Below are 27,513 nucleotides of genomic sequence, written 5' to 3' on the forward strand. Positions count from 1 at the left end.
ATATGTACCTCTTTGAAAGAGGATTTGATGTTAGTCTTAACATAAGGAATATCATATGGGAGAGGATATTCTTTGGAATCAACATACTTTTGCATGAGTTGAAATGTTGGTTTAGGATTTTAGAGAAGTTCCACGAATGGAATTCCCTTAGATTTACAACCTTAATGCATGCATGCTTGGCTAGAAACTTAGTGTTTTAGCCCCATCAAGAGAACTACACAATTCTTCATCATTGCCAAACATGTGTGGTGCGTGTCCATGGTGTTTATTATGATGCATGAGATAAAATAGGTAAAGAATGACTTCAACCTCCATCATTTTGATCAAACCGCCTTAAGTATTCCATGCCCAAGGTTGAGGTTCAATCTATTCAGGATGAAGGAGGGTTCTCTATTACATCCTAAAGGCTACTAAAAAGAAAAGAAAATAAAGGGATAGGAGAAGAAGATGCAGTTTAAAAAATAAATAACAACTACTATACCCACCTTGTCTCCTTAGAAGTCTTGAATGAACTTGAGCTTGAGAGTTGAAGGATTTAGTTGAGGGTTAAAAGAGTTGAAGGTTGAGAGATGAGAGAGTTGAAGGTTGAGAAATGAGAGATAAGTAGAGATTTTGGTAGAGTTTTAGATTAACAGATGGGGGCTTGAGAGCATGAATTGTTCATAGAAAATGAGGGTATTTATAGAGTTTTTGAAGAACTTTTGGGGATAAAGTGGTCCAACCCTAAAAATAAAAAGAATGGACATGAGATTTAAGTTATTTATTTTTGGATTTTTTATTTGTATGAGGGTAAAGATGACATTTATGAAGAAATCTTAAAACATTCTTTGATCTTTAATTTTTTGGTAAATAGAGATGAGAGAACAAAAAATAATTTTGGGAGGATGAATAGAGGAGTGACATGTGTAAAGGTGAAAAATAGACCTTAATTCATTTGTAAATAACTCATAAAGCAAGGGTGTAAGTATTTTTTTGAAATGGACTAATGGGAGAACAAAAATACTTTTGGAAGAGTGAGTAGGGGAGTGACATGTGTAAAGGTGAAGTGGTAGGTGAAAAGTAGACCTTGATTCATTTGTAAATAACTCATAAAACAAGGGGTGGAAGTATATTTTTGAAATGGACTAATGGAAGAGTTCCATATATATACTTGAAGATTCCCACCTTTTGAGGGTATGATTGGAAGTTCTTTCAACTTTATGGATTATTACCAAAGACCAAAGTATCTTTTTGGTTTGACCACATTTTTTGAGAGGGGCATTCTTGAGTTTTCACAAGGGGGACTTGACTCTCCAATTAGATGATGCATTGGGTATTGAGGGTTTATGGGAGATCAACATGTGTCAACTTTTGAGGGGATGTGAGATAATGGGCTTGGTGTTGGGCTTAGATTGGACTTGGGCTAGGGCTTAAAGAATGGATTTTGTCTTGGACTTAGGTTGGACTAGGAAATGGATTTGGGTAATGGGTTTAGAATGGCATTGGGTTTTGTTTATGGATAATAGACTAAGATCTTAGGGTGACTTGGCCTGATTAGGATATGGACTTTGTTTATAGTATGGGTGATGGAGCGGTGAATGGAGAACAGTTATGGATTTGGATTGGATTATAGAGGTGACATGTAATTAGATTGGGTTAGGGACAAGGTTGAACATGCAAAATTATGTGAAATGATGCATGTATGCATGAAAATGATGCTAAGTGGCGAAACGGGCCCGTTGAGAGGCTTGAGTTCTAAATCGGAATCAATTCGAGGAAATTTGGATTTTCTTAACGGGTTCGTGCAAATTGAGGTGTCTACAAACTCCAAGGTAGGTTTTGAAATAAAAATGCAACACTTAGGTCTATCAGATAAATCTCTCTTTACCCAACAGACCTAATGATTGCATTTTTATTTTAAAAAATAAAAAAACTTATTTGGAATTCTGACTAGGGGTGCACATGGTTCGAATTGGTTCAAATTTTGGCAAAATTGGAACCGAACCAAATATGATCGGTTTTACAAATTTGGAACCGATCCAATCCAATTATCTTATGGAACCGAACCAATCCAATCCAATCTTGGTTCGGATTGGTTTGGATCGATTCTCGATTCTCATACTTATTATTTTCAATAGTAATAAAAATCATGAAAAAATAATGAACCAATCTAATAGTAATAAAAATCATAAAAAGATCATGAGTTTGTTAATTCTTGATTTCAATGCTCGCAACCTTCTCACCTAATATCTTTTTCCTAAAAACAAAATTCAATGAAAAATGTTAACAATAAAGGTATGTTTGATTGCATGGAAAGTCACTTTCCATGGAATTTGAAATCCATGAAAAATTAATTGTGGAAAATAGGTAGGGTTGGAAAATCAAATTCTATTGTTTGATTTCACTTGGATAAAATCATGAAAAATTATGAGAAAAAAGAAGAAGAGGAGAAGGAGGAAGAAGATGAGAGGAAGGGGAGAGGAAGAAGAAGATGACGAGGAAGAAGGAGGGGGGAGGATGAGGTGACGGTGGCGACGAAGGTGGTGATGGCAACGGTGGCGACGATGACGGCGATGGTGGCGGTGGCGATGGAGGTAAGTGAGGAAGATGGGGGGAGAACGTCGTGGTGGTGGAAGAGGTGAGAGATGAAGAAGAAGGAAAAGAAAAAAAAAAAAAGAGAGAGAGAGAGAAGGTGGTCGAAGACGGAGCCAACGACGACGGCGATGACGACGACGACGAGGTTAGTGCAATGATGGTGGTGGTGGTGGTGGTAGGGAAGAATTGATGATGGAAAATATGGGTGGATTTCATTTTCCCACCCATATGGGTGGGAAAGTGAAATCCATGATTTAGTGGACTTTTTGAGTGGGTGGAAAATGAATTTCCATTTCCATGTGCAATCAAACACTTGAAAAATGTCATTTTCCATGGAAATTGATTTTCCACCCTATTTTCCATGTGCAATCAAACATACCCTAAAAGGAAATTATTTAGATACATCTAGGTTAAAAATGAGCTAAATAACCATCAATCAACATGATTTCCTAGATGAGAAATTACAATAGGATTATAAAAAATAAAAAAATTCGTAAAAGAGGGAACCTAATCGGCTAATCCTATCGAATATAAATTATGAAAAAAGAACAAACAAGAATATTCAAGATCCATCCTTTTCAAAGTCTACAATAGAATTCGAGAAGGAAGATCTTCGTTAATTACTTTACTAGACCTAAAATTGCGCAAGATCTTCATTAAAATCGTTAATTTTTATAATTGAGGGACAAAAGAAGAGCAAGAATTCAGATGCAACTGTAACTCTAATATCAATTAGATAAGAAGAAAAAAAGAAAGAAAAACCTTAATTGTAGGAGATTTGAAACCCTAAAAAATTAAAAGATTTAAAGAGAGAGAGAGAGAGAGAAAGATAGAGATGGATTTGGTACCTTTGCGATTGGAGAACGAAGATCAATGGCGTCGCTCCATCCAAACAAGAATACCTCTTCATTTTTTGATGAGCTGCCGAGGTGGCGAGGTGACGAGGTGAGGTAAGTGAGGGAGACGAATGAGAAAGACGGCTAGGTTTTCTATTTTCAATTCTTCTAACAGGAAGAAGAAGAGAGAAAATGAGAAATAAAACGAAATTTTATTTTTAAATATATATATATATATATATATAATTGGTTCGATTTTCGGATTGGTTCGGTTCTCGGATTTACCCAATCCAATGTGCACCCCTAGTTCTGACAACTCCAAGGGAAGCTTACTTTATGAAGTGTATTATTACCTGTCAAAACTTACTTTATCAAGTTTGTTTCCCAGTAAGCTTTGGAATGGGGATCCATGTCGTAAAATTCAAATTGATAAGGTTGATTTATCACTTAACATACCTTAGAGTAGATCCTAGCTGAATTGATTTGTGGCATCCAAAAACATGATTCGATGTCATAGGATTATAAAAGACAAACTTTTAAGAATTTTGAAAAAAAAGTTAATTTTCATGTTGAATTTTAGTTTGAAATTTGAGAGTTCAGTAATCATCTATTTTTAACAACTTTGATCGAGTTCAAAAATGATTTTTTTCCCCTTTTAAATCTGAATTTTTCTATGAAAACTAGAAGGTTATGGTGTTGGATTGCCAATTTGACATTCCATGTGAGCCCAATGACCCTTAGTAATATTTGAAATCTTACTAACTTAGTCATGCTAGCTTGATTCATACAATAAGGTTTGCTCAATAACAAACTTGATAAAGTAAGGGATTTTTGTAATAAAATTGCAACAAATAAGTCTGTCCCAAGATAAATCATCGTTCTTTATTTTATTCAAATTTGACTAATTTATCAATTATTTAAATTTATTCATCAACTCTTTTTTTTTTTTTTTTAAATCATGATTTCACTCTAAAACTATTACTTATGCAATTTTTTTTTTTGCTTCACCAGTCAACACCACAAAATAATGTGGCTAATTAATTGTTTTAGTCAATGATTTTGCTCATTTGACCCTTTTCCCAATCTAGGTCCTTGGAACCAAAGAGAGAAATAAGGAAGATCAATCTTTGATAATTTTAGAGAGTTACTATTACCACACCAGCTGTGTGCAACTATTTGGTGATTTACTTAGGAATTGGCGTGGCATTAGTAAAAGTTGGTGTGGAAATAACAGCTCTTTAAACTTAGTGTCATCTAATTATTTGGGAATGGGTCAATTCAACGGTTTGAAATATGATAATGTGAGAAAATAATCGATTAGAAGAGATCCCCTACTTCTAATTATAGTAACAAAAATATGACCTTTTTTTAAAGATTAATGCTGGAGTGGCCTCAGTGGTGGGACACACGAAGGACATTTTGACGTGGTGGCTTGTGCATTCCCATAGATATTTTTTTCGAGATACGAGTAAAACACATATATGGACATGCACACACCACCACGTCAAGGTGTCCACTGCTGAGGTCACTCCAACACGACTCTTTTTTAAAACGTGTCTTGTATCTTTGACGATTATAACGATTAAAAATTGCGACTTTTTCATTTGTGATAAGAAACGTCATTTTATTCTCTCTCTCTTTTTTTTTTCTTCACAGGACAAAAAAAATTAAATAGTTTCTTAACTTTTTTATATGTGGGATTTGATAATTTGATGATTCATAAATGTGAAAATATGAGATTTGATGATAATTACTTGATTTTATGAATTTTCATTAGATATATACTTTTCACAATTTTTAATATATTTTTTATTTTTATTTTTATCATTTTTTTTTTCGTTTTCAACAATTTTCCGAAGTTTTCTCTTGCCGTTTTAAACCCGTACTCTGACTTTGTGACTATGGTTCTAATTAGGAAATTGTTGGATCCTTGAGAATTATCACTACAATTATGAAATTTTTTACTTATTTTGCAATTTAGTAACTCAAAATCAAATTTTGATAAATAAACATTTGCAAATGGGTCAATTCAACTATTTGAAACATAACAATGTGAGAAAATAAGAAATCAAAAGAGATCCCCTAGTTCTAATTAGGAAATTGTTGGATCCTTGAGAATTGTCCCTAAAATTATGATTTTTTAAAACTTATTTTCCAATTTAGTAACTCATAATCAGATTTGGGAAAATAAATATTATTTGGTGGACGAGAATGGGATAATTTATACCCTTGTTTCATATAATAAGGTATTTTTGAAGTCAGCAATTTGAATTGATATCTCATCCATCACAATTATTGAGCGAAAAATGCTCTAAGAGGCCAATTGCCTTGCCCCTCTAATTCAGCCTACCATCATCGAAAAAATAACTTATACAGTTTATTTGTGAAAATGTATTGCATCTAAATACAGAAAACACTTAAAATCTTATTAGGTTTTAATTATTCATTTTAACTCTTTAACAGTAAGATTTTCAAAAATACTCATGACCTTGCCATTGTACAATTTGAATTTTATGGGTATTCAAGTATGTTATAATGACCTAAATCAAAATAGGGAGGTGATATAAAATTGAAAAATGGGTATATTTCTATTTCAAGAAATTAAGTAGAGAAGATTTAAAAAAAAAAAATCCTTTAAACTATTGAAAATGAGGGAAAATAAATTTGTGAAACTAAAAGAAAATAATGGTCACCCCTTATAAGTGTTTTTATGATAAAGCATTACTGAAAACCCTTGACCCCCACTGGGGGTAACCTAAGATGGTAAGAAGCGACTGGGTATACTTCTTAAGTCATGACTTCGAATTTTTATATGCCCCTCCACCATAAAGGTGGCTACTTAACCGGCTTCACGTGATAAAGTGGGATGGACCGGGCACTACGTCATAATGGATAAAGAGCGACGCGATTTTTGCGGAAAAAACGACAGCTTTGAGCCGTCGTTTTAAGCGACGGATTCCCATAGTCGCTAATCCACCAAAAAAGATACTTTTCCGCCTCAAATTCGACTCGACTCAGATATTTTTTCGTTTGACTCAACTCGTATCGTTATTATTGACTCAAACTCGACTCACACACTCGATTTTGTTCGATCGACTAGAGATTAGTCTTGTTGTAACCCGATGGACCAAGCATTGGACCACTACTACATAGATCACCTTTAAAATGAATAAATAAATCTTGACCACATTGCTTCACTACTAGGCCTATTAATTAATGGGTATTATACATGCTAGCTTCACTCTATATGATAAATACATATCAGAACGGTCACTTGGTCTATATGATGATAAATACATATCCGATGAGATATTATAGGAGTGGATGTTGATACATGAATCCATATCTGAAAATCATTGGAATATTAAAAATTATCCAAATCTTAATTAATTTGACAGCCAAATTTTTTGGACAATATCTGATTATTGGAATAAAAATTCGAATGATTCACTATGCAAATCTTAATTTGATAACCAAAAATCTCAGACAATATCTGTGCTTGATTATTCAAAGATAAATTGGAATGTTTGGCTATCCATCCATTGATACCCCTATTCATTATCATCTCATTGGGCCTCACATTCCTAGCCCTAGACTCACCTTTCCAATGGATATGATGGGCCCAATAAAACACAACCAAGATCTTATTGAGCATATTAACGCATGTGGAACCCAGCCATATTTATATAGAGTCGTGATGAATGCATACGGTCTTGGAATGTGATTAGATATGCGGCTGATGTGGCAAGGGCACAGTACCATAGATCATTTTCATTGGATACATAGGAAAAACACTATGTGAAAAAGGCCCATAATTGACGGACCCTCCCATCAAATATTCTCTTGTAGAATTTTTTTTTTTTTGACGGCCCTAGACTATCAAATTATTGGAGAATGGACTTCAAAAAAAACAAAAAAAAAAAATCCAGAGTATGACCGTCAAATTTGGAGGTTTAACAAGCAATAGCACGGTCCTCTAATTCACCAATCACAATTAACGAAATATTATAAATAAAAAAAAATCAGAAAAAGAAAAAACAAAAGAAAAATCATAAAACAAGCTCCAAATTAAATTAAATAACCCAAAATTAATATACATGTAAACCTCTTTGTTAAGATCGAAAATTTTGTCGAAGCTACAAATAACTGACAATAATTAAACTAAATAAGACCAAATGATATTGAAATTACTAGATCGGCAACATCTTTGGTGGAGGTCGGTGTTATTATCGTTGTAGATTGGGGAATGAACTCTTGTGCTTCAAATGCCGCTTTTTCCTTGGCCTTTTTCGCCCTTTCCAGCACATCCTCTTGCATGCAGCATTTCATTAATCATTTTCCCTATATTGCATCCATCGATAAGTAAAAACCATTCAAAGGGGAAGAACTATAACTACATACTAAAAGAAAAAAAAAAAGAAAAAAAAGAACGAGAACGGGAAGCATGATAGGCAACCGGGTTAATTAGATTACTATTACATCGATGGGGAGGGGGTACATAGAAAGTGAAGTTCTCGAACACAATGGTAGACTCAAAATTACCTAAAGTTGATACGTTTAAGCTGATTTTAGATAAACACAGATTTTGTACTATTTTAATAGCCAACTTGCATACCTTCCCTTCGGGTTTGTTCCTTTACGGAACCAGAGGAGAATGGTATCTTCTGCAAGCATATCCTGGTCGTAGAGAGATCTCACAATTTCAGGGAATAACTTCATGAGTTTGGCATCCTCGTAGCATTGGATCTGAACTTTGTACAGATCAATAAGATATGCAAAATAGTTGTTGAGATAAATAAAGAGATTTCCAATGAAGCCTAAAGCTCACACAAGATCAATAAGATATGCAAAATCACTGACAATAATCTCAGACTATTTAGATAGAGCTACAATTCATTTTGCTTACCCTCCATAGATAGATCTCATGTCCATGACATTCCTCACTGTAGACCAGTCAATTCCCATCCCACTCATATACGACTTGCCAACAACCCGTTTCCAATGTTTGTTAGTTCAGCCATTTCTACAATAGATTTCATGAGAAGAAACATTGTTAGATATTTACCCAAAGAAATCCCTCTCTTAAAGACAAAGTGACTAGGTAAGGATGTATCTACCTTTCCAGATCATAGAATCCTCTTTGCCTTTCCTGTAAACTGGAGTAGCTAACCACACAAAGTGACCACCAGCTCGCAACACGCGGTTCAGCTCTAAGAGAAGTTTACCCCCTGTATATTTTAAATCACAATGAGCTCCTATAACAAAATATGTTATTAAAACAAAGAATCAAATTGCAATTGTAAGATTGAAAATACCTTCAACGTAGCCAAGGCACCCTACAGCGTGCACAGTGGACAACATCAAACACCCTACCAGGGAAGGGTAATCTCTTGGTCCCCATCACTGCTGATATACCCGGTATGCCCCTTTCAAGTGCAAACTGCACTTGGGCTTCATGTTCATCCTTGGGAGCAAATGACATTGTAAGCACATCTTTATCAAAAAGAAATCCTCCAAAACTGGCCACACCACATCCAACATCTAGTACTACACGGGACTGTTTCCCCCATGCTATATCAGACAAACCCTGCAGTGAAGACCAGATAAATTAATGTTCATAAATCTTATTAAGAAAACATTTAACTGATCTCAACCAATTAACAGTTCTTTGGGGAAATTCGAAGTTAGTCAGTAAAAAGATTATTCGAATAAGAAGATAAAATATATTGAAAGCGAAACAAAGTAGATATAAGGAAAAGAAGCATTTACTTTCTCAATGAACTCGATGTAAGAATCAAATGTGTTTTTGATAACCAATGGGTGAAGTTTCAATGTGTTTTTTAACAGAAAGAGATTTCTTTGGTCCATAGTTCCCTTTGCAATAGCTGGGGTCTTTGGAAGGAGAGACGTCATGCTATGACGTGTCAACTTTGTCCTCTACAAGCCTTAGCTTTTAGTGGGTGTGTCCGACAGCCACAAAATGTTGCCACCTGTGTACCTTAGTAGCTTTCAGAAACCATAGTGAAAATTCCAATTTTCAACCATTTTGAACCAAGAAACAGAAAGAAAACAAGAAAAAAAATCTTTCAAATATTACCCGTGGACGATAGGTTCCAACAAGCAGATACTTGGATACATTCCAATTAGTTCTCAAGCTCAATTCCGACTTCTCCGAAAGCCCATAAATAAATAGCCCTTTCTTTGCTTCGTCTCTAACCTGAATTTGCTCTACAAAGATTGAACTAGCCTTCAATAGACGTGACGAATTCAGTCCTAGCACCAAATGAGAATTACCATAGTACCCATATCGGAGAGTCAACGACGAAGCTGCAAGAATCGATAGTAAAAATTCTTGTTTCAGGTTTGAAAGATTATTCAAGCAGTACAGACCAGAAATTAGAGGAAGTGTTAAATTATATGCCACATATCCATAGTGTCAAGGGGACAAGTAAGCGAGCCCATGTGTCTTGGCACCCATGGGAATAGCTTGGCAATGGAGATGCCAAAGTTGCTCTGTTCATGGCATTACTATGGCTAAGTGATGAGTGGAGGAGGATAAGATTGGAGAGATGAAGTGTGGAGGGGCTAAAATCAGGAAGAAGAAGAGTAGTTGAGGGGATTTTAATTTTGGAAATTGGGCGGGTAAGTAAATTGTGGGTTTTTGAATGGTAGGTTAGGTAGGTAGTTTTGGCTTTGTTTGCACCCGGAAAAAGTGATAAGTTGGCGCACATCATCTCCTTTACATAATAGGTGGTCCTTTATATTTTCAAAATAATGACACACCCTTTCGAGGATTTGATGACATACCCCTTGAACTCGATCTTGTCATTCAGACTACTGAAAAATGATTCCAATGCCCTCCTTGTCGCCATCATCATGTTTTTCACGAGGTTGAAGTGAACTGATATATATGGGAAAATACCCAAGGGCTTTAAGGTCATTTTTTTTAGTGTATAAGAGAAGAACAATGTCAAGGGGTGGCATCAAAATTTTCTTTTTTCCAATAAAAGGGCTCAATACATGAGAATAGCACTTAGTAGGAACAATTGATAGTCTTAACCCTAACTAAATTTTTTCCTGATTTTTCAAAGCTTTTTAACATCTAAGTAAAGAAACTGTGAAAAGATTAGATAGTGATTGGAGGAGTAGCCATTTAGGATCGAATATGCCAATGACAGTTCTAGATGCACCAATACCCAATATCTGTAAGACAAGAGTACACCATTCAAAATCATGTCTGGCAAATACAGTAACACAGTGCAGATAGAATATTAGATAAATCACGCCTATGTGAACCATGAATGTTGATCAAACTGCTCCTGGACATGTTAAAAAAGTAAACAGGATGCACACTAGCAGGACAAATTTCATAACTCATGGAAAAAAGGTCATTAGTTTCAATGAAACAAAACAAAAAACATTAAAACAACTAAGGTTCCACAATTGATGGTGTTTAGTGATCAATAAATTGAAAGAGAAAACATGCTTGTAAGGGTGTACCATGCTATGTGCATGCAGAAGAGACTGGCGCTGTTGATGCAAATCTTGAAGGATAGAAACACCACGCTCTTCTGTCTCCAACATGGTTCTTCTACTCTCCTTAATTCTATCGCTGGACTGATTTAATCTCTCTGTCGACATTAATAATCGTCCTCTTTGATCGGCAGACACCTGTATATCCATTCATGAGTGCCAAAATTTAGTGATAAAGTGGGTCAAAATATAATAAATATGGTACAATTGAATATAAACACAAAGTCTCCAATAAATAAAGTGTCATTATGTTTTGTGTTCACGGGAATACACATATAAGTTGACCCAGATATTACTATTACCAGCTTTGTGTCTGCCATTCCGGACTCCAACAAATCATCCCGTGCAGCCTGATAAGCATTTGCTGATGTGATCCTCTTCATCTCACTTTTCAAACTTAATGAATTTTCTGAAAAGCATACATGCGGGGTTCACAAGGCTGATTTTTAGTGAGACTATTGTCCTCACTAAGAAGGTCACTTCCATCACAAATATCAGCTCATTCTTAAACTTATCAACCTCATCAATTGTGAACTTAAAGTAGATTAGGATTTCAATAGTCCAGATTCTTTTAAATTATATGTTTGATATGTTACAATGAGCTATTTTAAAAAATTGAACGTGAAATAGGCAGTCACAGGGTTAGAAGTGTTGGGGTTTTTTTTTTTTTTCGTGAGGATGGTTTCCTCTCCAAAAATCAACAAAATCAAAATTTTTAAATTTTTTGAACAAATAAAACAACATAAATAAATATGTAACAACATAACTAATGGAACAAAGAAAACCCATAAGAGTAGAATTGAATAGGTGCGCAAGAAAAATTACGAAAAATAAGATTGAAGTTAGAGGAAGAGTGTCTGTCGAGCAAATAAAACAGCATAAATATGTATGTAACTGCAAAAGTAACCCAATAAAGAAAACCTACAAGAGTTGAATCGAATAGGTATCAAGACATAACTAAGAAATAAGATGAAATAGAATCGTAGTAGTTTACGTGGCTGGACCCAATCGAATAGATGACGCAACTACTTCAAAAAAATGCATTATATGCCACATAATTACAAGACAAATAGTTGTGTCGTGTCGGAAAGATATCGAGTTAAACTGGATTTTCAGTTTTATTAAATACATATACACCAAGAAGTCCTTAGAGTCATCTTAATCTTAAGCATTTCCCTTAAACAAAATGTAACAAGGAAATTCTACTCTTTATCACAAGTGAGTAAAGCTGAAATCTCCTCATCAATTTGCTTATGGATTGTAAACAATATGTAATTTTTTTTTTTTTTTTAATTAGTTGGAGAAATTAGTAGTTATATTGATTAGTTTAGAATTTATCGAGAAAAAAAAAGAATTTAAATGTTAAGTAATGTTCTAGTATTTAAATTTCTGTCATTTAAGATAAATTGAGACTTATAAAGGTACAACCTATTGTTTCATTTTATAATTGAAAATAATTGTTCTTTAAATATAAAAAGAAAAAATATATATATTTATCAAAATCTATTTGACCAGTTTGGACTTGGAATGGCATGACTAGCTCGAGTCAAATAATCATCCCAGTCAGCTTTGATTGTATAGTTAATCGAATTATATTTTCTTTACTGTTTGATATAAACGTTTGATTTTAGAAATAAAATTGTATTAGTCGCTTGCCTAAACATAATTAAGGCATTAATTTTATAGTTAATAAAATTGTATTATAACTATGGTTTTAATTCTCATTTTTTTGAAGTAGTTGCGTCATCTATTCAAAATCACAAAAGCTGACTCGAATCCTATATGAAAAACCCATGTCGACTTGATCCATTGATAGCCTTAGTTGTAGAATCAATATAATTCATGATTTTTAATCATGGATTATGGGATGATGCAAAGGTAATAGTATTGAACACTAGATTCATTAAGAAAAATTGTGATTAATAAATTTTGTACATAGTTTCATTGAGATAAATTGTTGCTCCAACGAAATTTGGGATCCACTAATTACATGAATCCATGTGTTTTGAGTACATCCCTAATTAACAATACTAACCTTAAATGCTTGAGGTGGCATTCTATGAGAAGTCTATGAGCACAGTAAGCAAAAAAACCCACTCAGTTCATTAAGGACCATCATGTACCAAAGAATGAGTGAATGTGAAATGCATGCAATTTAATTTTATAAGTGACCTACAGAGACCAACGATAGAGATTACTTATCAAATTATTTCTTGCCGAGTGACCACCTGATTTGCTAATCTATCTTTGAGTGAATAATTGAACACACTAAATATTGTATTCTCATCCTGTACTCTACAAGCTGAATAAACATTGTCCAATACTACTTCACTTTTTTTCTTTTTACGAAAAAATAAAATAAAAATAATAATAGATTGAAAAATGTGATGGTAGTTACTCAATGATGAGAATATATTTTGTACGGAAAAGTCAATACAAGATTTCATAAAATCCTATATTAAAACTTAGGGATGTTTTTAATTCATGTATTATCGTATAGTTGCTTAATCAAAATTCTTATAACAGGTTTCGACCATATCGATCAGCTATAACTCCCCAAAGAACAGAAGTTAAAGCTCTTCCAAACATATATGAAGCTCCTACAACACATTACACGCATTATAAGCTTTGTATTATGAAGTACTCAAATGAGATACCAATCAAAATATAACAGAATTATAAGAAAGATGGGTGACTTACCTCGGACCAATGAAAAACATGGGTGATTAAGAAGTATAAGCAGTCAAGTCTATGATGTTTGGCAGAAAAATGACAGGAAGGAAGCACTTCAATCATCAGCTGAAGTAAAAAATCAAGCTTGGTTGAAAGAAACTCTTCATGGTCCTGGCCATATGAATTCAGTAAAAGAAAAAGGAAATTATTAAAATAAGCAAAAGAAAAATTACTACCATGTACCACACAAATAATAATAATAATAATAATATAAAATTAAAATTGAGAATCATCCACCAATTGCACAACGTAAATTCATCTTGCTCGACAAATTGTTAACTTTATTTCAACCAGTAAAGTGAATCCCATATGTGTTTGTGCTTGTCGGTGTTAGACTAAGAAAATGAGAGAGAGAGAGAGATGACACCGACTTTATATGATAATCAAGGAAATTTTGTAAACTCAAAAACTTTTAAGACAATATCGATCCCAGTGGGGATCTGCCAGACAAAGAGAAGGACGTTGAGCGTATTCAAGGCAATATGAAGATTCCTAGCAGTTTCACTCCCTTTCTGCATGGAAGGTACAAGAGCTGCTGCTGCTGCCCATAATACTGTAATTGCTGTTCCATAAAAACATTCCAATAATTTTATATGAGAAGAGAGAATTTAAAACCTTGGCTTCTGGCTTCTAACAACTTGAATTTGAAAACTCATGCTGCAAATATACAATGATCTCCTCGGGTCTATTGTAACACAAGGAATGGAGAAAAAAATATTTCTTTTTCTCTTGTTTAGTAGGTAAGCGGTTGAAGGAGAGTTTTGAACCAAAGTTTGTGGTACTAACACTCGCAAACTTTACCAACTTAATGGGCTGACAGCTTCGAAATGTTTGGTGGTGAAACCAGTAAGTCTGCATTAATGAGATCAGTAACTTGGGTTAAGGTCAGTTTTGAATCTAGCTATGTTGTTTCAATACCCACAAGTTTTACCAAATTAGAAAGCTATCTCCTTCAAGAGCCAAAGAGATTTCTAAACCTAACAAAAAATAAGTTAAAATTCACAGATGGTTATAGGAATATATGGGGATCGAATTAAAGACACCCAATCTATATAACACCTTGACATACATTGTGAAGCTGCCCCTTACCTGCTCCTGCAAATAAATGGGATCCTGGGAATAGCTTGCCAGTCCGAAACCATGTGTTGACTCCTCCACCAACTGCTTCGAATACTCCAAATCCCAACAGTATCGAACCAGCATTGAAATGTCGATCCCTGTATGACCCTTTCAGCAACTCCTTCCTTTCCTGTACTTTTAAACTAATGGTTCAGATGCTTTTCAAGTCAGCATTCATAAATATATATATATCGCATAGATCACCATCAATGGTGTCCCAACCAGCCAAGCTACTTTAATATAGTATTCGAGTTATTCAAAGTTTCCCTACTTTTAATACAGAGACCCATTCCTCTTCTAAGTCTTGCACAAAATAGATTTTTAGCCTAAGAAACGTGGGGTCATCGTGATATTAGGATCCTAAGAGACCCACAATCAATCTACCCGATTGGAAGATTGCAAATTTGCAGCAACATTGTAGGTAGCAACATTGTCGTGGCATCACCATTTTCAGCCGAAGGCCAACCACTCTCTGAGACAACAACGTCAATAGAGTCCCCACCCATCTTCTCTAGTGCCGAGTACGTTGCATCAATCATAGCATCAAAGAGGTTCTTATAACATAAGGTACCGTCCCTTACGACAACTCCTTGAGATCTAAATAGTGCATACTCCAAGGAAATGCGTCTTGGATCATCTATGTAAGCAAAGTAAGGATACACATTTACTAGGAGAGGACTCTTGTTAGTGTCTAAGAAAGCTACAATAGGTCTTAATATCAAAGCCAAATTTTCCGAAAATACCCCTTGAGAAGGTGGGTATGACATCCCCAGCACTGCGGTCGATACAACTGTGCTTATAGGGATCCTAAGATTGGCCTCTTTTAAGGCAGCATTGAGATTGTTCATGGCGGGCAGAACATGTTCCGCTAAGTCGCTTGAAACAACTTCATTGCCCGCAGTTACATATCGAAAGTGTATAGTTTTTGCATAAGGGATTACATTAGTCTCAATCCAACTCTTAGCGAAGGATGTATCCGTCCCGAGCCTTGGGAGATCCTGATTAAGAGTTCCGAGTATGACTTCGATCTCTGAACCTTGTAGGGCATTCAGAGCTTCATGATTTGGATCGAAAAGACGAACCCTTCCAATGTTTCTTGATTTTAAGGGGCTACTACCTTTTTTGGGGTTGGAAGGTTGTCACCTAACATTCCATAGTTCACACCAACAACTCCAGCTTCTGCCTATATTTCAACACTAGATCTAGATATCTTCCTGGTTGTGGTCTAGCAACACTTTGACCTGTTCAAGCCCCCCCGACCAAAAAAAAAAATCTTATTTATATGCTTAAAAAAGTAAACTGATCAGAATGGATTTCACTCATCCACGGCTTTAGATTCAGGCAAGCTAGTTAATATCCCAGGGCAAGAAACAAGAAAAGGGCAATCATTTTCGAAGTCCTAGGAAGAACTTAAAAGGGGGGTGTTAATCTGGCATCTACATCAAAATCCTAGTAAAATAAACTTGATAACCATTACTTCTCAAAAAAAAAAAAAAAAAAACTTGATAACCATTCTTTGTTAATAAAAAGTTCAAAAACTAAATCATAATGATCAAAATCTTATCCTAATGTGTATTTTTTTTTTTTCAGGATTCAAGAGCAACCAAATATACATTTAACATATTAGTATTATCAGCCTCTCTCCTGTCAAAATAAATATTCAATATTTCACTTACTAGTTTATGAGATGGGTAGAGAGCCGTATCATATCAAAACCAAATGGATAGTCCCAATTTTATTCGGATCCCTAAAATGATAATGATAGGGTGCATCTCATGCACCTCAATCCATCATGGTTGGCTAAGTTTGATGGTGTGGTCCACAATATGTTTGGTGATCATCTCACACTATTGGGTGGCATGCACATTAGACTGTTTTTTTTATTTTTTCTTTCATTGAGTGTGATAGGATTATTAATAGATCGAATCAAACTTAAAATCCAATCCAATAACTTTAGGTCTAGATCAAGGATTTGGATTTCGACAAATATATGATACAATGAGGTTCCAACCCAACATTGATTCTAGGTCAACTATGTCTCAAAAATCATCACAAAGTTGGATTATAGGTTTAAATCAACAAGGGAAAACTTCCAAAATTGTTGAAAACAATAAAAATATATATATATGAAAAATTATGAAATATATATAATGAAAATTCATAAAAACTAACTAAAACATAAAATCAAATCTTAAGTTGAAATTTGTCAATTCTAAATATTAAATTTTAAATTCTAAATTAACAAAAAACATTAAAATCCGAAAAAAGCTAAAATCCAAAATCTGTACCGTTTCTGATCGTGCAACAAAGATCTTCCCCAAGCTGTTCTCTGTCTCACATGCTTCCTGCAACATAAAAAATGTTGAGTTTTACTCCCTATCCAACCATAGATGAAGAGACTCAATTTGTATGGGCCTTAGTTCTAAGGGTTTTTCAAAGTTAGAAATTTGCCTCATGTGGTTGAGTTTCAAACCTTAAAATGCCCAGACATTAAGATCTGTCTGAGATTGAACCCGCAGCATTGAATGTTTCACAATGTCTCAGTCAAGACAATCTCAAGTTTTGTCTTCTTGATGGATACATTGCCTTGATAAAATATTCAGGGGTCTCTTTGTTATTTTCTGGTCACACTGGGTAAATATTTTGCAGTTTGTGACTTCTGTATCGAAGGTTTTGCGACAGTTGAACAAACTGTGTACTTGGTGCATATTGTTATTCAATAAAAACAATTGGGCACTATCCGTTATACATGACCTAAACATGGTATCTCTAATGCAGATACTAACATGGATGGAAGCCAACAGTTTTCGGATGTCAGACGCTGAAGAGTACTTCTCGAAAAGCTGCATGTCTCCCTCTTCTTCATTCTTATGTAAAAGAAAGAAACAGAGAAAGAGTCGAGGCTCTCATGTTGAAGCTGCAGGGCTTGGGGTTGAATGTGAATCATGTTCAATGAGAAGATGAAGCTCTATGTGGCTATGGACCAGTTTCAGAAACTACCCTTTGTGATCCGACAGATGAAGCAAAACAGGATTCCTCAAAATGTTCTCTCTTACAACCTTTGGATGAGTGCATGTGGTGAGGTCTCGGGTTGTATCTGCAGAGTCGGTCTTTGAGGAAGTGGTGAATGACAAGAACGTGGAAGTGGGTTGGAGTGCCCACTCTACGCTAGCCAACATCTACACAAGAAATGGACTTGTCGACAAGGCCATTGTAGCCCTCAAAACTGCAGAACAAATATCAACCCATAAGCGCCTTGGCTATTTTTTTGCTCATTACTCCCTATGCCAATTTGAATTATAAGGATGGAGTTCTTCGGCTTTGGGAAGCCAGTAAAGCAGTTTCAAGAAGAATTGTGCCAATTACATGTGCATATTGTTGTGTTTGGTAAAAATTGGTGATATTGGGGAAGCAGAGAAGGTCTTTAGGTCATGGGAGTCTGAATGTGGAAAGTATGACATTAGGGTTTCTAAGGTCCTTCCAGGTGCGTATGTGAGGAACGGTTGGATGGACAAAGCTGAGTTGTAACATCTCCATACCTTGGAGAAAGGAGGGTGTCCAAATTATAAGACATGGGAGATTCTTATGGAGGGATGGGTGAAAAGCAATAAGATGCTATTGATGCCATGAAAAAAGGATTTTTTATGTTGAAAAATTGTGATTAGCATCCTTTACAGCTTTCTCTTAATTGCTCTGTTACTTCTGTCTAGAATGTTAATCTCAGTAGAATGTGATTTGGTGAGCTGCGTTTTTCATACGTTGGTTCTTAGAAGGACTGGTATTTGTGGGTTAGACCGATAATTTTATAGCAAAAACAGCCACAGTTTGACTTCTGATCAAAAATTACACATTCAAAAAGGTCACAATAAATTATTTAAGCTACGAATGTTGATGTAGGAATATCATCTGGGTTCAATCACAATAGCATGAGATGTGATATGAACCACTTTGGATCCCTTAATATACATGCAACTGATGGCATGATGTTCCTGACACATCGAGGCCTTGACAGGAACCAAATAGAGGTGTTCAAGTGGAGTCCCACATCAGAAAGAAATTGTTTTTGAGGTAATGGTAAGTAGGTAACTCAGGGATTGACTGCAATTTGTTGGCATCCTCGTTCAATAGTCACTTTAAAGTGATGCAGCTTGAATTCGAGGAGACAGACTCTTACAAGGAGAGCATTAGAAAACTCTCTCTCTCCTCTAGTAGCATTTTCTCGACAAACAAATCATCTTCCCTACCCAAAAAAGTATCAATTGAATAATGAGATCCAGCATGTTTTTGATTCCTTTCAAATCTTATATGATATCATGTGGAACCAGAAGCTACATCTTGACAGAACTTCTGGAATCATGGGGCCTCCAAAAACACTACACTTCACCTGATTTATTTACTACACTTCACCTGATTTATTTGCTTATGGTTTAAAACAGAGGCAATCAAGAGTTTTTGGGTGCTTTATGGCATTTTAGAAAAAATATATATATTAAATCAAATTAATAAGAGTAACAGTTGAATTTTATGGCATTTGATGGACTTACCACCCAGCCACCACAGAACTCAAAAGTCTGAGTGTGAGCAGTTTGTAGTTTATAGCCTATAGCATGCCAGGTAGCATTTCATACTTTATGGTCTAATGTGTAACCAAGACCTTTAACATATGTTGGCGATGGAACTCCAAAAAGAGTTTTCAAGTTCTGTTTACATATACTATTTTTCATATTTAGCTTGTGTGGAACTCCTAACGTATGAATAGGTCTCTGTGTAACTGATACAAGAGAAGAAACTCTAGTCTGGGAAATCTCTTCATGGCAGAACATATCGTTGAGCTGAACTCAAATTATATATCGGATATTATAATATCTGATGATAAAAACAAGCAGTTTGATTGCAATATGGAACAAACAAGACAAGTGACTCTTAATTGCAATACTTAGAGAGAAGGCTTTTCCACAGAATCTATATTAACTACTTGTCAAAAAAAACAACAACAACAAAAAAAATCAAAAACAAAAACAAAAACAAGAATCCAAAATCTGTATAACTGACTTTGCACAGACCGAACCTTTTGAGTTATCAAATCAACTACTTATTTGGCAAAAAGGACAATCGTAGTGTAATAGTAAGTCCTCATCTACGGGAAAGTTTGGACCAGAGGTAGACCACAAAGAAACAAAATAGTGCAAACAAGATCACATGGAAGACATGGTTTGAGCCCTGCTGGATGATGCTTCTGTTCAACCTTCTCATGTTGTTCTTCACCCCTGCTTGAGCTTTAATCAACGTCATTTGCTGTTTAAAGAACCAGAACCTGAAAACTGTCAGAAAGCGATATATCTTTCCCAAACCAAGGCAATGTACTACTAAAGTGGCGGACACAGGTTCCATATATGGATATTTGATGTCCAATATCTCTGCATGCAAGAGCCATGCTTACAATTAGGTATTTCAGATTTTTTTTTTATAAGTAGGTATTTCAGATTTGATATCAGTAGATGATAATTGTTATTGTTTTTTAATAAATAAAATTTTATTAGAAAAAAGAGAGATAGGGAGGTTGAAAAGACCATCCTGATTCAAGGACTTCATCAATGGGCGCACAATAACTAACAGATAAATTACAAATTCTCTCACATCTAATAAGGAAGTCTTCAAAAAGTACCCCTTTAAATTCTTTGAAGTTCTTAACCCCCAAAAAACAAAAGACTCAAAATAGAAATGATTTAACTTCTATAATGATTGCTCCTTACCCTCAAATATGTGATTAATCTTTTCCTTCCTCAAGCCACAACAAATTGCTAACGGCATGAGACTTTGTTGATTGTCTAGATAAGAAGATAGCTTTAATGGCTGGACCTTTTTGGCATGAGCCAAACTGTTTTGTTTATCACTTCTCTCGTCTTAATCTTTGTTTTATCAGGCTCTTGTCTAGTTTCACATGCAACTCATAAGTTTTAACTGACATAGCGAAACCATCAGTTTTTACTGGACATTCCTCTTCATGAATGTTATTAATAAATTCACACTCCTATACTTGGTCATGATTCTACTTATTCTACAGCCCTGGACTCCAACACCTTTGTTCATAACTCTAATTTTATATTGAAGTCCTTTCTAGTTTCATCATCTAATACAACAAATAATATACACCAAAGTACGTTCCCTTGAATATAGGAAGTTAGTGAATCTATAACTATCAATCCCTGATGTAAACCAAATGTAATTGGAAACTCATTTGTCTTCTCTCCATTTGTTCTTTCACTAGTTACAACTCTTCCATACATGTCCTCAATAATCAAGTATATCCATTCAGGATGTATTTCTTTCCTAATGCCCACCAAATTAACTTTGTACGTCTCTATCATTTGCAAGTAGAAAATTTGCCGTGGTTAATCTACCTAGCATAAAATAGGTTATCAGATATATTAGTTTTTTGCCTTTAACTTCGTTCAATCACTCTTTCCATAATTTCATAGTGTGACTCATAAACTTAATACCTCGATAGTTAATACAACTCTGTATGTGTCCTTTATTCTTATACATAGGTGTTACTATTCTTTTCCTCCATTCAACAGACGTCTTTTTAGTCTTTTAAATATTATTGAATAGCTTAGTTACCCAAGTATACTTATTAAAAGTCCCTAATTCAAAGTAGCCAAACAAATACTATTTTCTTGGACTAGGTTATTTATCCATATTCATCAAGCTTGTTGCAAGAACCACTTTTGTTACCAATAAAAATAAGATTTTCCTGCCCCGAGTAGATGCAGAAGCCAAATAAATATATAGAAAACCCAGTAAGGCAATGGACAACAATAGCAGATATACTTGTTATGTATCAATCAGGAAACAAACGGAGTTAGAAGGTTACCAACTGGGTAATAAAGTCATCTGGTACTTTGTTTCTGACTTTATCTCTTGAGCTACCTGCAATGCCATATTCGAATAAGAACTCATTGAAAAAGGAATCAGTCTAGCAAGAAGATTAATAACCTAAGAATGACTCTATATGACTATTTCAGAGTTTTCCGCAAAAAAATTATGATTTCTTTCCCGATGAATATATTTTTTTGATAAGTGAAAGATCTTTATTCAAAAAACTACTTAGAAAGAGTAAAGCAAGGAACAGAAAAGCAAAAGCAAATCAGATTACATCTCGATACTATACACCCAACCCAATCCAAGAAATAAACCGAATATGGTGTCCTTGTAGAGATCAAGAACAAAATCTCTGGATGATCTCACCAACTCTTCCAAGCCTGAGGACTATCCTTGTGAAACACATAATTGCATTGTAATAACGTCAAAGGTTTTTTGATTTTATGAATACCTTAATCAAGCTGCTTTGTCCAATCAAAAGGTGCCCATTCTTGTGCGAAGTTTGCAACAGTTTGCTTTTGTGTCTCCAGTGACTCATGCCTCCAACGTCGATGCATGTTTTCCTCTGGTAATTGAAGCATGCCTCTTATGACATCGAGGCCTAGACTACTTTTAAAATGTTTTTCATCGTCAATTACATGAACGAAACCCCTATTTAGACCAAACTCTACAAAGAAGTACGGAAAATTCTTGGGAATTGAACCACGTAGATCCTTCTCGATTGTGTCAATCAGCTTCTTTGCATTATGTTGGCTCCATTCTTCTTCAGCTTCATCAATCGCCTGAACGAAGACATGTTCTTTCAGAAACAAGTTCAAGATAGACAAAAAAAAAAAACGTACAACAAAATTAAATATTAAAAGAAAAAAAAAGAGGCACATTCAATGTCGAACGAGGAAATGAAGAGTGACAGAGAATTACTAGTCTATCAACCAACATTACTTTGGTTAGTAAACACAGTAAAATGCAAATCAAAGTATTTCCGGTAGTCAATGTTAGTTGATAAACATGGGCATAATGTATTCCATAGTTAACAAGTACATTTTTAAAATACTTTAGTTTATATTAAGTATTTATTATATACCATAAAATGAACAAATTGGAATCAACTGATATGTAATAAAAAAAAATATCATATAATCAATGCATGGGTAATATTTGGGAGTATCCAGCTAAACTAAATTATAATAAACAAATTAAAATATGTAAACGGAGTTTCAGAACAAGTGCCAAAGATGTGCGCTCCAAATACATCTTAACCACCAAATTGACCAAATGTCTGACTTACTAATCTTCCTAGTATAAGAATTTTTTTTGCTTTTTTTTTTTTTTTACTTTGTTTTTACATAATATAACCCTCTATAATTTCATCAAAAAGGAAAAAAAAAAAAACCATGTAAGAAAAGAAATGAGTTTTACAATTTCATTGTAAAAAAACAGTTTGCAAATAATAATCAAGAAATAACTAGCAAGCAAAATGTTTGCGCTCAGAAAGAATGAAACTAAATAAAAGCTGACCTTCTTAAAATATAGAGGTGCCTGACTTGCTATATCTCGGGGTAAAGGAATGCACTCGACTAAGCAATGGCGACGTTGTTGTGTCAATCCCATCACAGTTTCAAGAAACACAACATCCTTCCCTTGTTTACCGAACATCATAATGAGGCATTTCTTGAAATTGCGAATTTCCTCCCACACATCATTCTCAATGTTCCTAGTGGCTGACTCGTGCTGTAAATGAGCAATAATTTATTAAATCAAAGTGCAATGTGAAAACCAATGAAAAGAAAACAAACAAATGTTAAATGGAACAAAGGTTTCATTGAGAAAACATGAGAAATATGAGAAGAAAAGTAAGTTAAAAGGGATTTGATGGAACTCACTTGCATTGGTAAAATACAACAATGGCCTTGCACAATGGATTGTAATTGAGGTAGCATCAAATATGTAAAATTTGCTATTGAAACAACTAGATGCCTTGGCCTCGTTGGGTTCTCAAAACAAAATTGACAGCGTTCTTGCTGAGTCATTATGCCCTTCATGATATTACGGTTTTTGGGTACACCTCCCCTCTTCCAGTTCTTCTTTCTGCTTGGATCATCATCAAAATCATACTCATCATCTGCTCGACCAAATAGGCTATACTTCTTGTTCTGTATTATTTTGTGTGCTAGATGAATATCGACATCCTCCTCCTTTTTCTTTTGCCGAACAAATATGTCTTTCATAACATACCTGCACTCAAAGAATATTACACCAAGGTCAAATCATCATTGTAGTAAAAAAACAAAACATAAAACAATCTATAAAAAAAAATGTCACAAGAACTATCCATGATGGTGAGGTCTTTAACTTTGACTTGAAAAAAACAAGATGTATATAGTACTTGTCCACCAAGATTACAGTTGAAGATAGTGTCATTCAGTTTCAATCAAATAACAAAAGGTTAAAAAAATATAAAAAATGCACAAGCATAAAACTTACGTGCTTGCTCTTCTCTTAGTTCCCTGGCTAGCTAATTTAGAACCACTGTCCTGCATCATCTTAATGATCTTTGCTTCTTTCTGTAACAAACAAAGTTTTCAAATTATGTACAGTAACTGATGCATCAAATTCTGCAATCTATGTACGCATTCCTAATCATTTCTTATGATTCATGTATGTGTAAAATTCAAAAAAATCTTAAAATATTTCACGACATAAAAAAATGATGGTGCTCCCTATTAAACATGTATTCTACTGGAACCCATACATGATTTAAAACATTTGGAAACATGTAATTGAGTAGCACATATTAAAGTATAACATGCACATGCTGTTGTATGACCCTGCTTGACAAAGGTGCAAAGAAAATTTATTGCTTTATTGTTTTTCTACGGCAAATATTCGAAAGCACTTTATGCCACAACAATTCTTTTTGCCTTAAATCCCATTAGGAAGTTTCTGCTATCTTAAGTGCACCCTTGGAGTGCATGAAAGAACTTGACAACAGAATAAAAATAATGAGGTAATCTTAAGTGCACTTCTGTCATCTTTAAGATATGGATTCAATTCTAGGATTTGTATTTTTACCTGCTAAGCCACAAGGTAAAGAAAAATACACATAGTTTACAATACAATTGTATATGAGGTAATCTATGTATTCAGAAATATCAAAACAGAAATCAAAATCTGATATCATATAATATTATATCAAATCTCTTTTTACATCGATACTAGCTCCAAACCAGAACAAACATTGAATATTTTCATATCATTTAATTAGAATAAAGCAAAGTAGAGAAGTCCCAAGCAATGGAATTTGAATTAGAATTTGAATACTATTTTCCAGATCTGACTGGCTAATGCATATAAATTGAGTTCCAAATGCTGCCAAGTTTGAATGAGAGAATAAACTACCAAATTTTGAAAATCCAATGGATTCAAACCCAAACCCAAATTTAATTGTTCGAAATCATGATAGAGAAAAAAAGAATTATCAAACAGAATACATGAAATAAGCAATCCACAACCAAATCCAATCAGTTAGACACTGAACAACATGAAAATACAGCATAACCAATAAACACCAATGAAAAATGGATCACAATCCATGTATAAAAATATGGGATAGAATTCAACCAATGAGCAAATTCAACAAAACAAAATGAAAATGAATACTCTCGAGATTAAAACTAACCAAACAATTTGAATTGAAATGAAATAATCAGGATACTTCAAAGCAATCAAATCAAATTCGAGTAGGAAGCACACAATAGATCCTTTCTTCCCAAGTTGCTTTTTCGAAGGTTATCAAACTGAGTAAAACAAGTTCATAAATAAAAACAAAACTAGTCTAAATCCAATGAATTACTTACTTGGTTAATCCAATTGGGAATCTTCACAGAAGACTCGAACCAAAGCGAGAGAGGCAAGCAAGAGTCGAGACAGACTGAAACAAATGATTGAACGGAAATTAGGGTTTAATTCTAAAACAAAATCAAAGTGAAACCCTAAGTCTAAGTCTTTTAAACCAAAATTAAATGATAAACTCGCATGAAATCTGTCCAAAACGTGGTTTGAGATCATAGCTGAAGTATCCTAATCTCAACCAACAAAATCCTAAAAAACCTGCCTGTTGGTGCGGAAGCTCAACTGAGTCAATCCCGTCTCGATATTAAAAACCTAGAAAATGAAATCTATGGTTTAAGGATCAATTGTTACACCGTAAAATTGAATCAACACTATAGAACTAGGGTTTTGATTTAAATCGAACAAAAAAATAAAATCAAAACTATACCATCGAACCTGATTAAAGTTTCGATATAAGATCGAAAACTTAGAACCAAAGTCACTGAAGATTATACAGAGTGAGAGAGAGAGAGAGACCGAGAGTTCGATCTGAAGAAATAACCAAATAAAAAAACTAAAATCATTGAGTGAGACCGAGAGCTCAAACCCTAGAACAGTTCAATAGCGGGAAAAAAAACAAACAAACCTGATGAATAGCGCTATGGATCCAACTTGAATAGATCGAGTCGAGAGAGCGCGAGTTTGTTTATTTAAGGAGATACGAACACTGGGAAAATCGAAGAGACAATCGAACCATAGTTTTCTTCTCTTAGACGGGGCAGAAGGGGTTTTTTGACTTTTGAGAGAGCGGCTATTGGCACCCCAACTTTTATTTTATTTTATTTTTAGATTAGGGAAATTACTTAAAGTCCCCTCGTGGAAGGATTTATTTCTAAACAGTCCCCAAGTTTAGGGCAGTAACTTTCCTGGTCCAACTAGAAAAGTTTTTATTTCTTAATGGACTTTTTTTTTTTTTTTTTTTTTTTTTTGTGCGTGTGGTTTAATCTCTAATTGGGATGTTATGAGTAAAATTGGGAGTAGCAACAGAAAATATATTTTTTATTAAAATTATATTCGACTTAAAATACCGTTGCTATATATCATTATTAAAAGTAAAATAAATACCTATTGCGATGGTTATATGAGTTACTGCCAATGATTCTAGTACTATAGCGACGTTATTAACATGTTTGTCGTTAAATCCTATTGTTATAGGTCAATTTTCTTGTAGTGAATTATTTAGAAATGGGGCAATTCAACAGTATGAAATATAATAATATGAGAAAATAATCGATTAGAAGAGATCCCCTAATTCTAATTATAGTAAAAAAAAATGACGTTTTTGTAAAGATTAATGTTGGAGTGACCTCAGTCGGGGGTACACAAGGGGGATATCTTGACGTGGTGGCTCGTGCATGCCCATAGATGTGTTTTCTCTAAGATACGAGTAAAACATATTTATGGACATGTGCACGCCACCACGTCAAGGTGTTCTCCGCTGAGGTCACTCCAACACGACTCTTTTTAAAAACATGTCTTGCATCTCTAAAGATTATAACGATTAAAAATTGCGACTTCTTCATTTATGACAAAAAAGTGTTGTTTTATTCTCATTTTTTTTTTTCATTGGACAAAAAAAAAAATTTAACATTTTTATTTATTTATTTTTATATGTGGGATTTGATACATAAATGTAGAAATATGAGATTTGATATAATAACTTGATGTTATGAATTTTTATTAGATATATACTTTTCATAACTTTTAATATATTTTTATCATTTTTTTTTCCGTTTTCAACATTTTTTCTCAAATTTTCTATTGCCCTTTTAAACCCATACTCCGACTTTGTGACTATGGTTCTAATTAGGAAATTGTTGGGTCCTTGAGAATTATCACTAAAATTATGAATTTTTTTTATACTTATTTTGCAATTTAGTGACTCATACTCAGATTTTGATAAATAAATATTTGCAAATGGGTTAATGTAACTGTTTGAAACATA

The 27,513-nt window shown here is 34.3% G+C and overlaps 3 protein-coding genes and 1 pseudogene across 12 annotated transcripts; 1 reads left to right on the plus strand and 3 right to left on the minus strand.

The window, feature by feature from the left end:
* Positions 1–7,459: 7,459 nt before the first annotated feature.
* Positions 7,460–9,727, minus strand: LOC147383065 (putative methyltransferase PMT26). 2 transcript variants are annotated; one of them, XM_086428936.1, is made up of 7 exons: positions 9,508–9,727; positions 9,180–9,400; positions 8,726–8,997; positions 8,528–8,638; positions 8,317–8,433; positions 8,026–8,156; positions 7,460–7,751 (listed from the first exon to the last, which is right to left on the minus strand). In XM_086428936.1, the coding sequence occupies exons 2-3, from the start codon at positions 9,321–9,323 to the stop codon at positions 8,728–8,730; spliced, it is 414 nt and encodes a 137-aa protein (XP_086285062.1). In that variant the 5' UTR covers positions 9,324–9,400; positions 9,508–9,727; the 3' UTR covers positions 7,460–7,751; positions 8,026–8,156; positions 8,317–8,433; positions 8,528–8,638; positions 8,726–8,727. The 2 variants fall into 2 exon arrangements, with proteins under 2 accessions (XP_086285062.1, XP_086285061.1); XM_086428935.1 differs by having other exon boundaries at positions 9,180–9,727.
* Positions 9,728–11,334: 1,607 nt separating this feature from the next.
* On the minus strand, positions 11,335–26,288 carry LOC147383066 (uncharacterized). 9 transcript variants are annotated; one of them, XM_086428930.1, is made up of 14 exons: positions 26,155–26,279; positions 25,965–26,057; positions 25,792–25,841; positions 25,535–25,608; positions 24,162–24,241; positions 23,561–23,912; positions 23,196–23,408; positions 22,129–22,459; positions 21,670–21,725; positions 19,864–20,109; positions 17,582–18,021; positions 17,084–17,140; positions 14,766–14,925; positions 13,866–14,238 (listed from the first exon to the last, which is right to left on the minus strand). In XM_086428930.1, exons 5-8 carry the CDS (start codon positions 24,218–24,220, stop codon positions 22,130–22,132), a joined length of 954 nt encoding a protein of 317 aa, XP_086285056.1. In that variant the 5' UTR covers positions 24,221–24,241; positions 25,535–25,608; positions 25,792–25,841; positions 25,965–26,057; positions 26,155–26,279; the 3' UTR covers positions 13,866–14,238; positions 14,766–14,925; positions 17,084–17,140; positions 17,582–18,021; positions 19,864–20,109; positions 21,670–21,725; position 22,129. The 9 variants fall into 9 exon arrangements, with proteins under 9 accessions (XP_086285059.1, XP_086285056.1, XP_086285052.1 ...); XM_086428926.1 differs by having other exon boundaries at positions 19,864–20,090; positions 26,155–26,278; XM_086428931.1 differs by lacking the exon at positions 19,864–20,109.
* On the minus strand, positions 14,060–15,643 carry LOC147383067 (glucan endo-1,3-beta-glucosidase-like). Its single transcript, XM_086427270.1, has 3 exons — positions 15,180–15,643; positions 14,766–14,938; positions 14,060–14,238 (listed from the first exon to the last, which is right to left on the minus strand). Exons 1-3 carry the CDS (start codon positions 15,641–15,643, stop codon positions 14,060–14,062), a joined length of 816 nt encoding a protein of 271 aa, XP_086283396.1.
* LOC147383068 (pentatricopeptide repeat-containing protein At5g27460 pseudogene) lies at positions 15,642–18,494 on the plus strand (annotated as a pseudogene).
* Positions 26,289–27,513: the final 1,225 nt, after the last annotated feature.

Source organism: Akebia trifoliata, chromosome 16 (assembly GCF_017979445.1).
Source record: "Akebia trifoliata isolate Shusen 1 chromosome 16, ASM1797944v1, whole genome shotgun sequence".
NCBI classification, from domain to species: domain Eukaryota; kingdom Viridiplantae; phylum Streptophyta; class Magnoliopsida; order Ranunculales; family Lardizabalaceae; genus Akebia; species Akebia trifoliata.

Bases quoted from the DNA above. Each gene is read 5' to 3' on its own strand.
- LOC147383065 (XM_086428936.1), bottom strand. From the start codon at position 9,323: ATGACGTCTCTCCTTCCAAAGACCCCAGCTATTGCAAAGGGAACTATG. The intron at 8,998-9,179 runs GTAAATGCTTCT...TCTTCACTGCAG, and splicing joins ACATCGAGTTCATTGAGAAA to GGTTTGTCTGATATAGCATG.
- LOC147383067 (XM_086427270.1), bottom strand. From the start codon at position 15,643: ATGAACAATCTCAATGCTGCCTTAAAAGAGGCCAATCTTAGGATCCCT. The intron at 14,939-15,179 runs GTAGATTGATTG...CTGAACCATTAG, and splicing joins ATTTGCAATCTTCCAATCGG to TTTAAAAGTACAGGAAAGGA. The intron at 14,239-14,765 runs GTAAGGGGCAGC...TTTATGGAACAG, and splicing joins CCATTTATTTGCAGGAGCAG to CAATTACAGTATTATGGGCA.
- LOC147383066 (XM_086428933.1), bottom strand. From the start codon at position 24,220: ATGATGCAGGACAGTGGTTCTAAATTAGCTAGCCAGGGAACTAAGAGA. The intron at 23,409-23,560 runs GTGAGTTCCATC...GCTCATTTACAG, and splicing joins GTTGTATTTTACCAATGCAA to CACGAGTCAGCCACTAGGAA. The intron at 22,460-23,195 runs GTCAGCTTTTAT...GTCTTCGTTCAG, and splicing joins CACCTCTATATTTTAAGAAG to GCGATTGATGAAGCTGAAGA.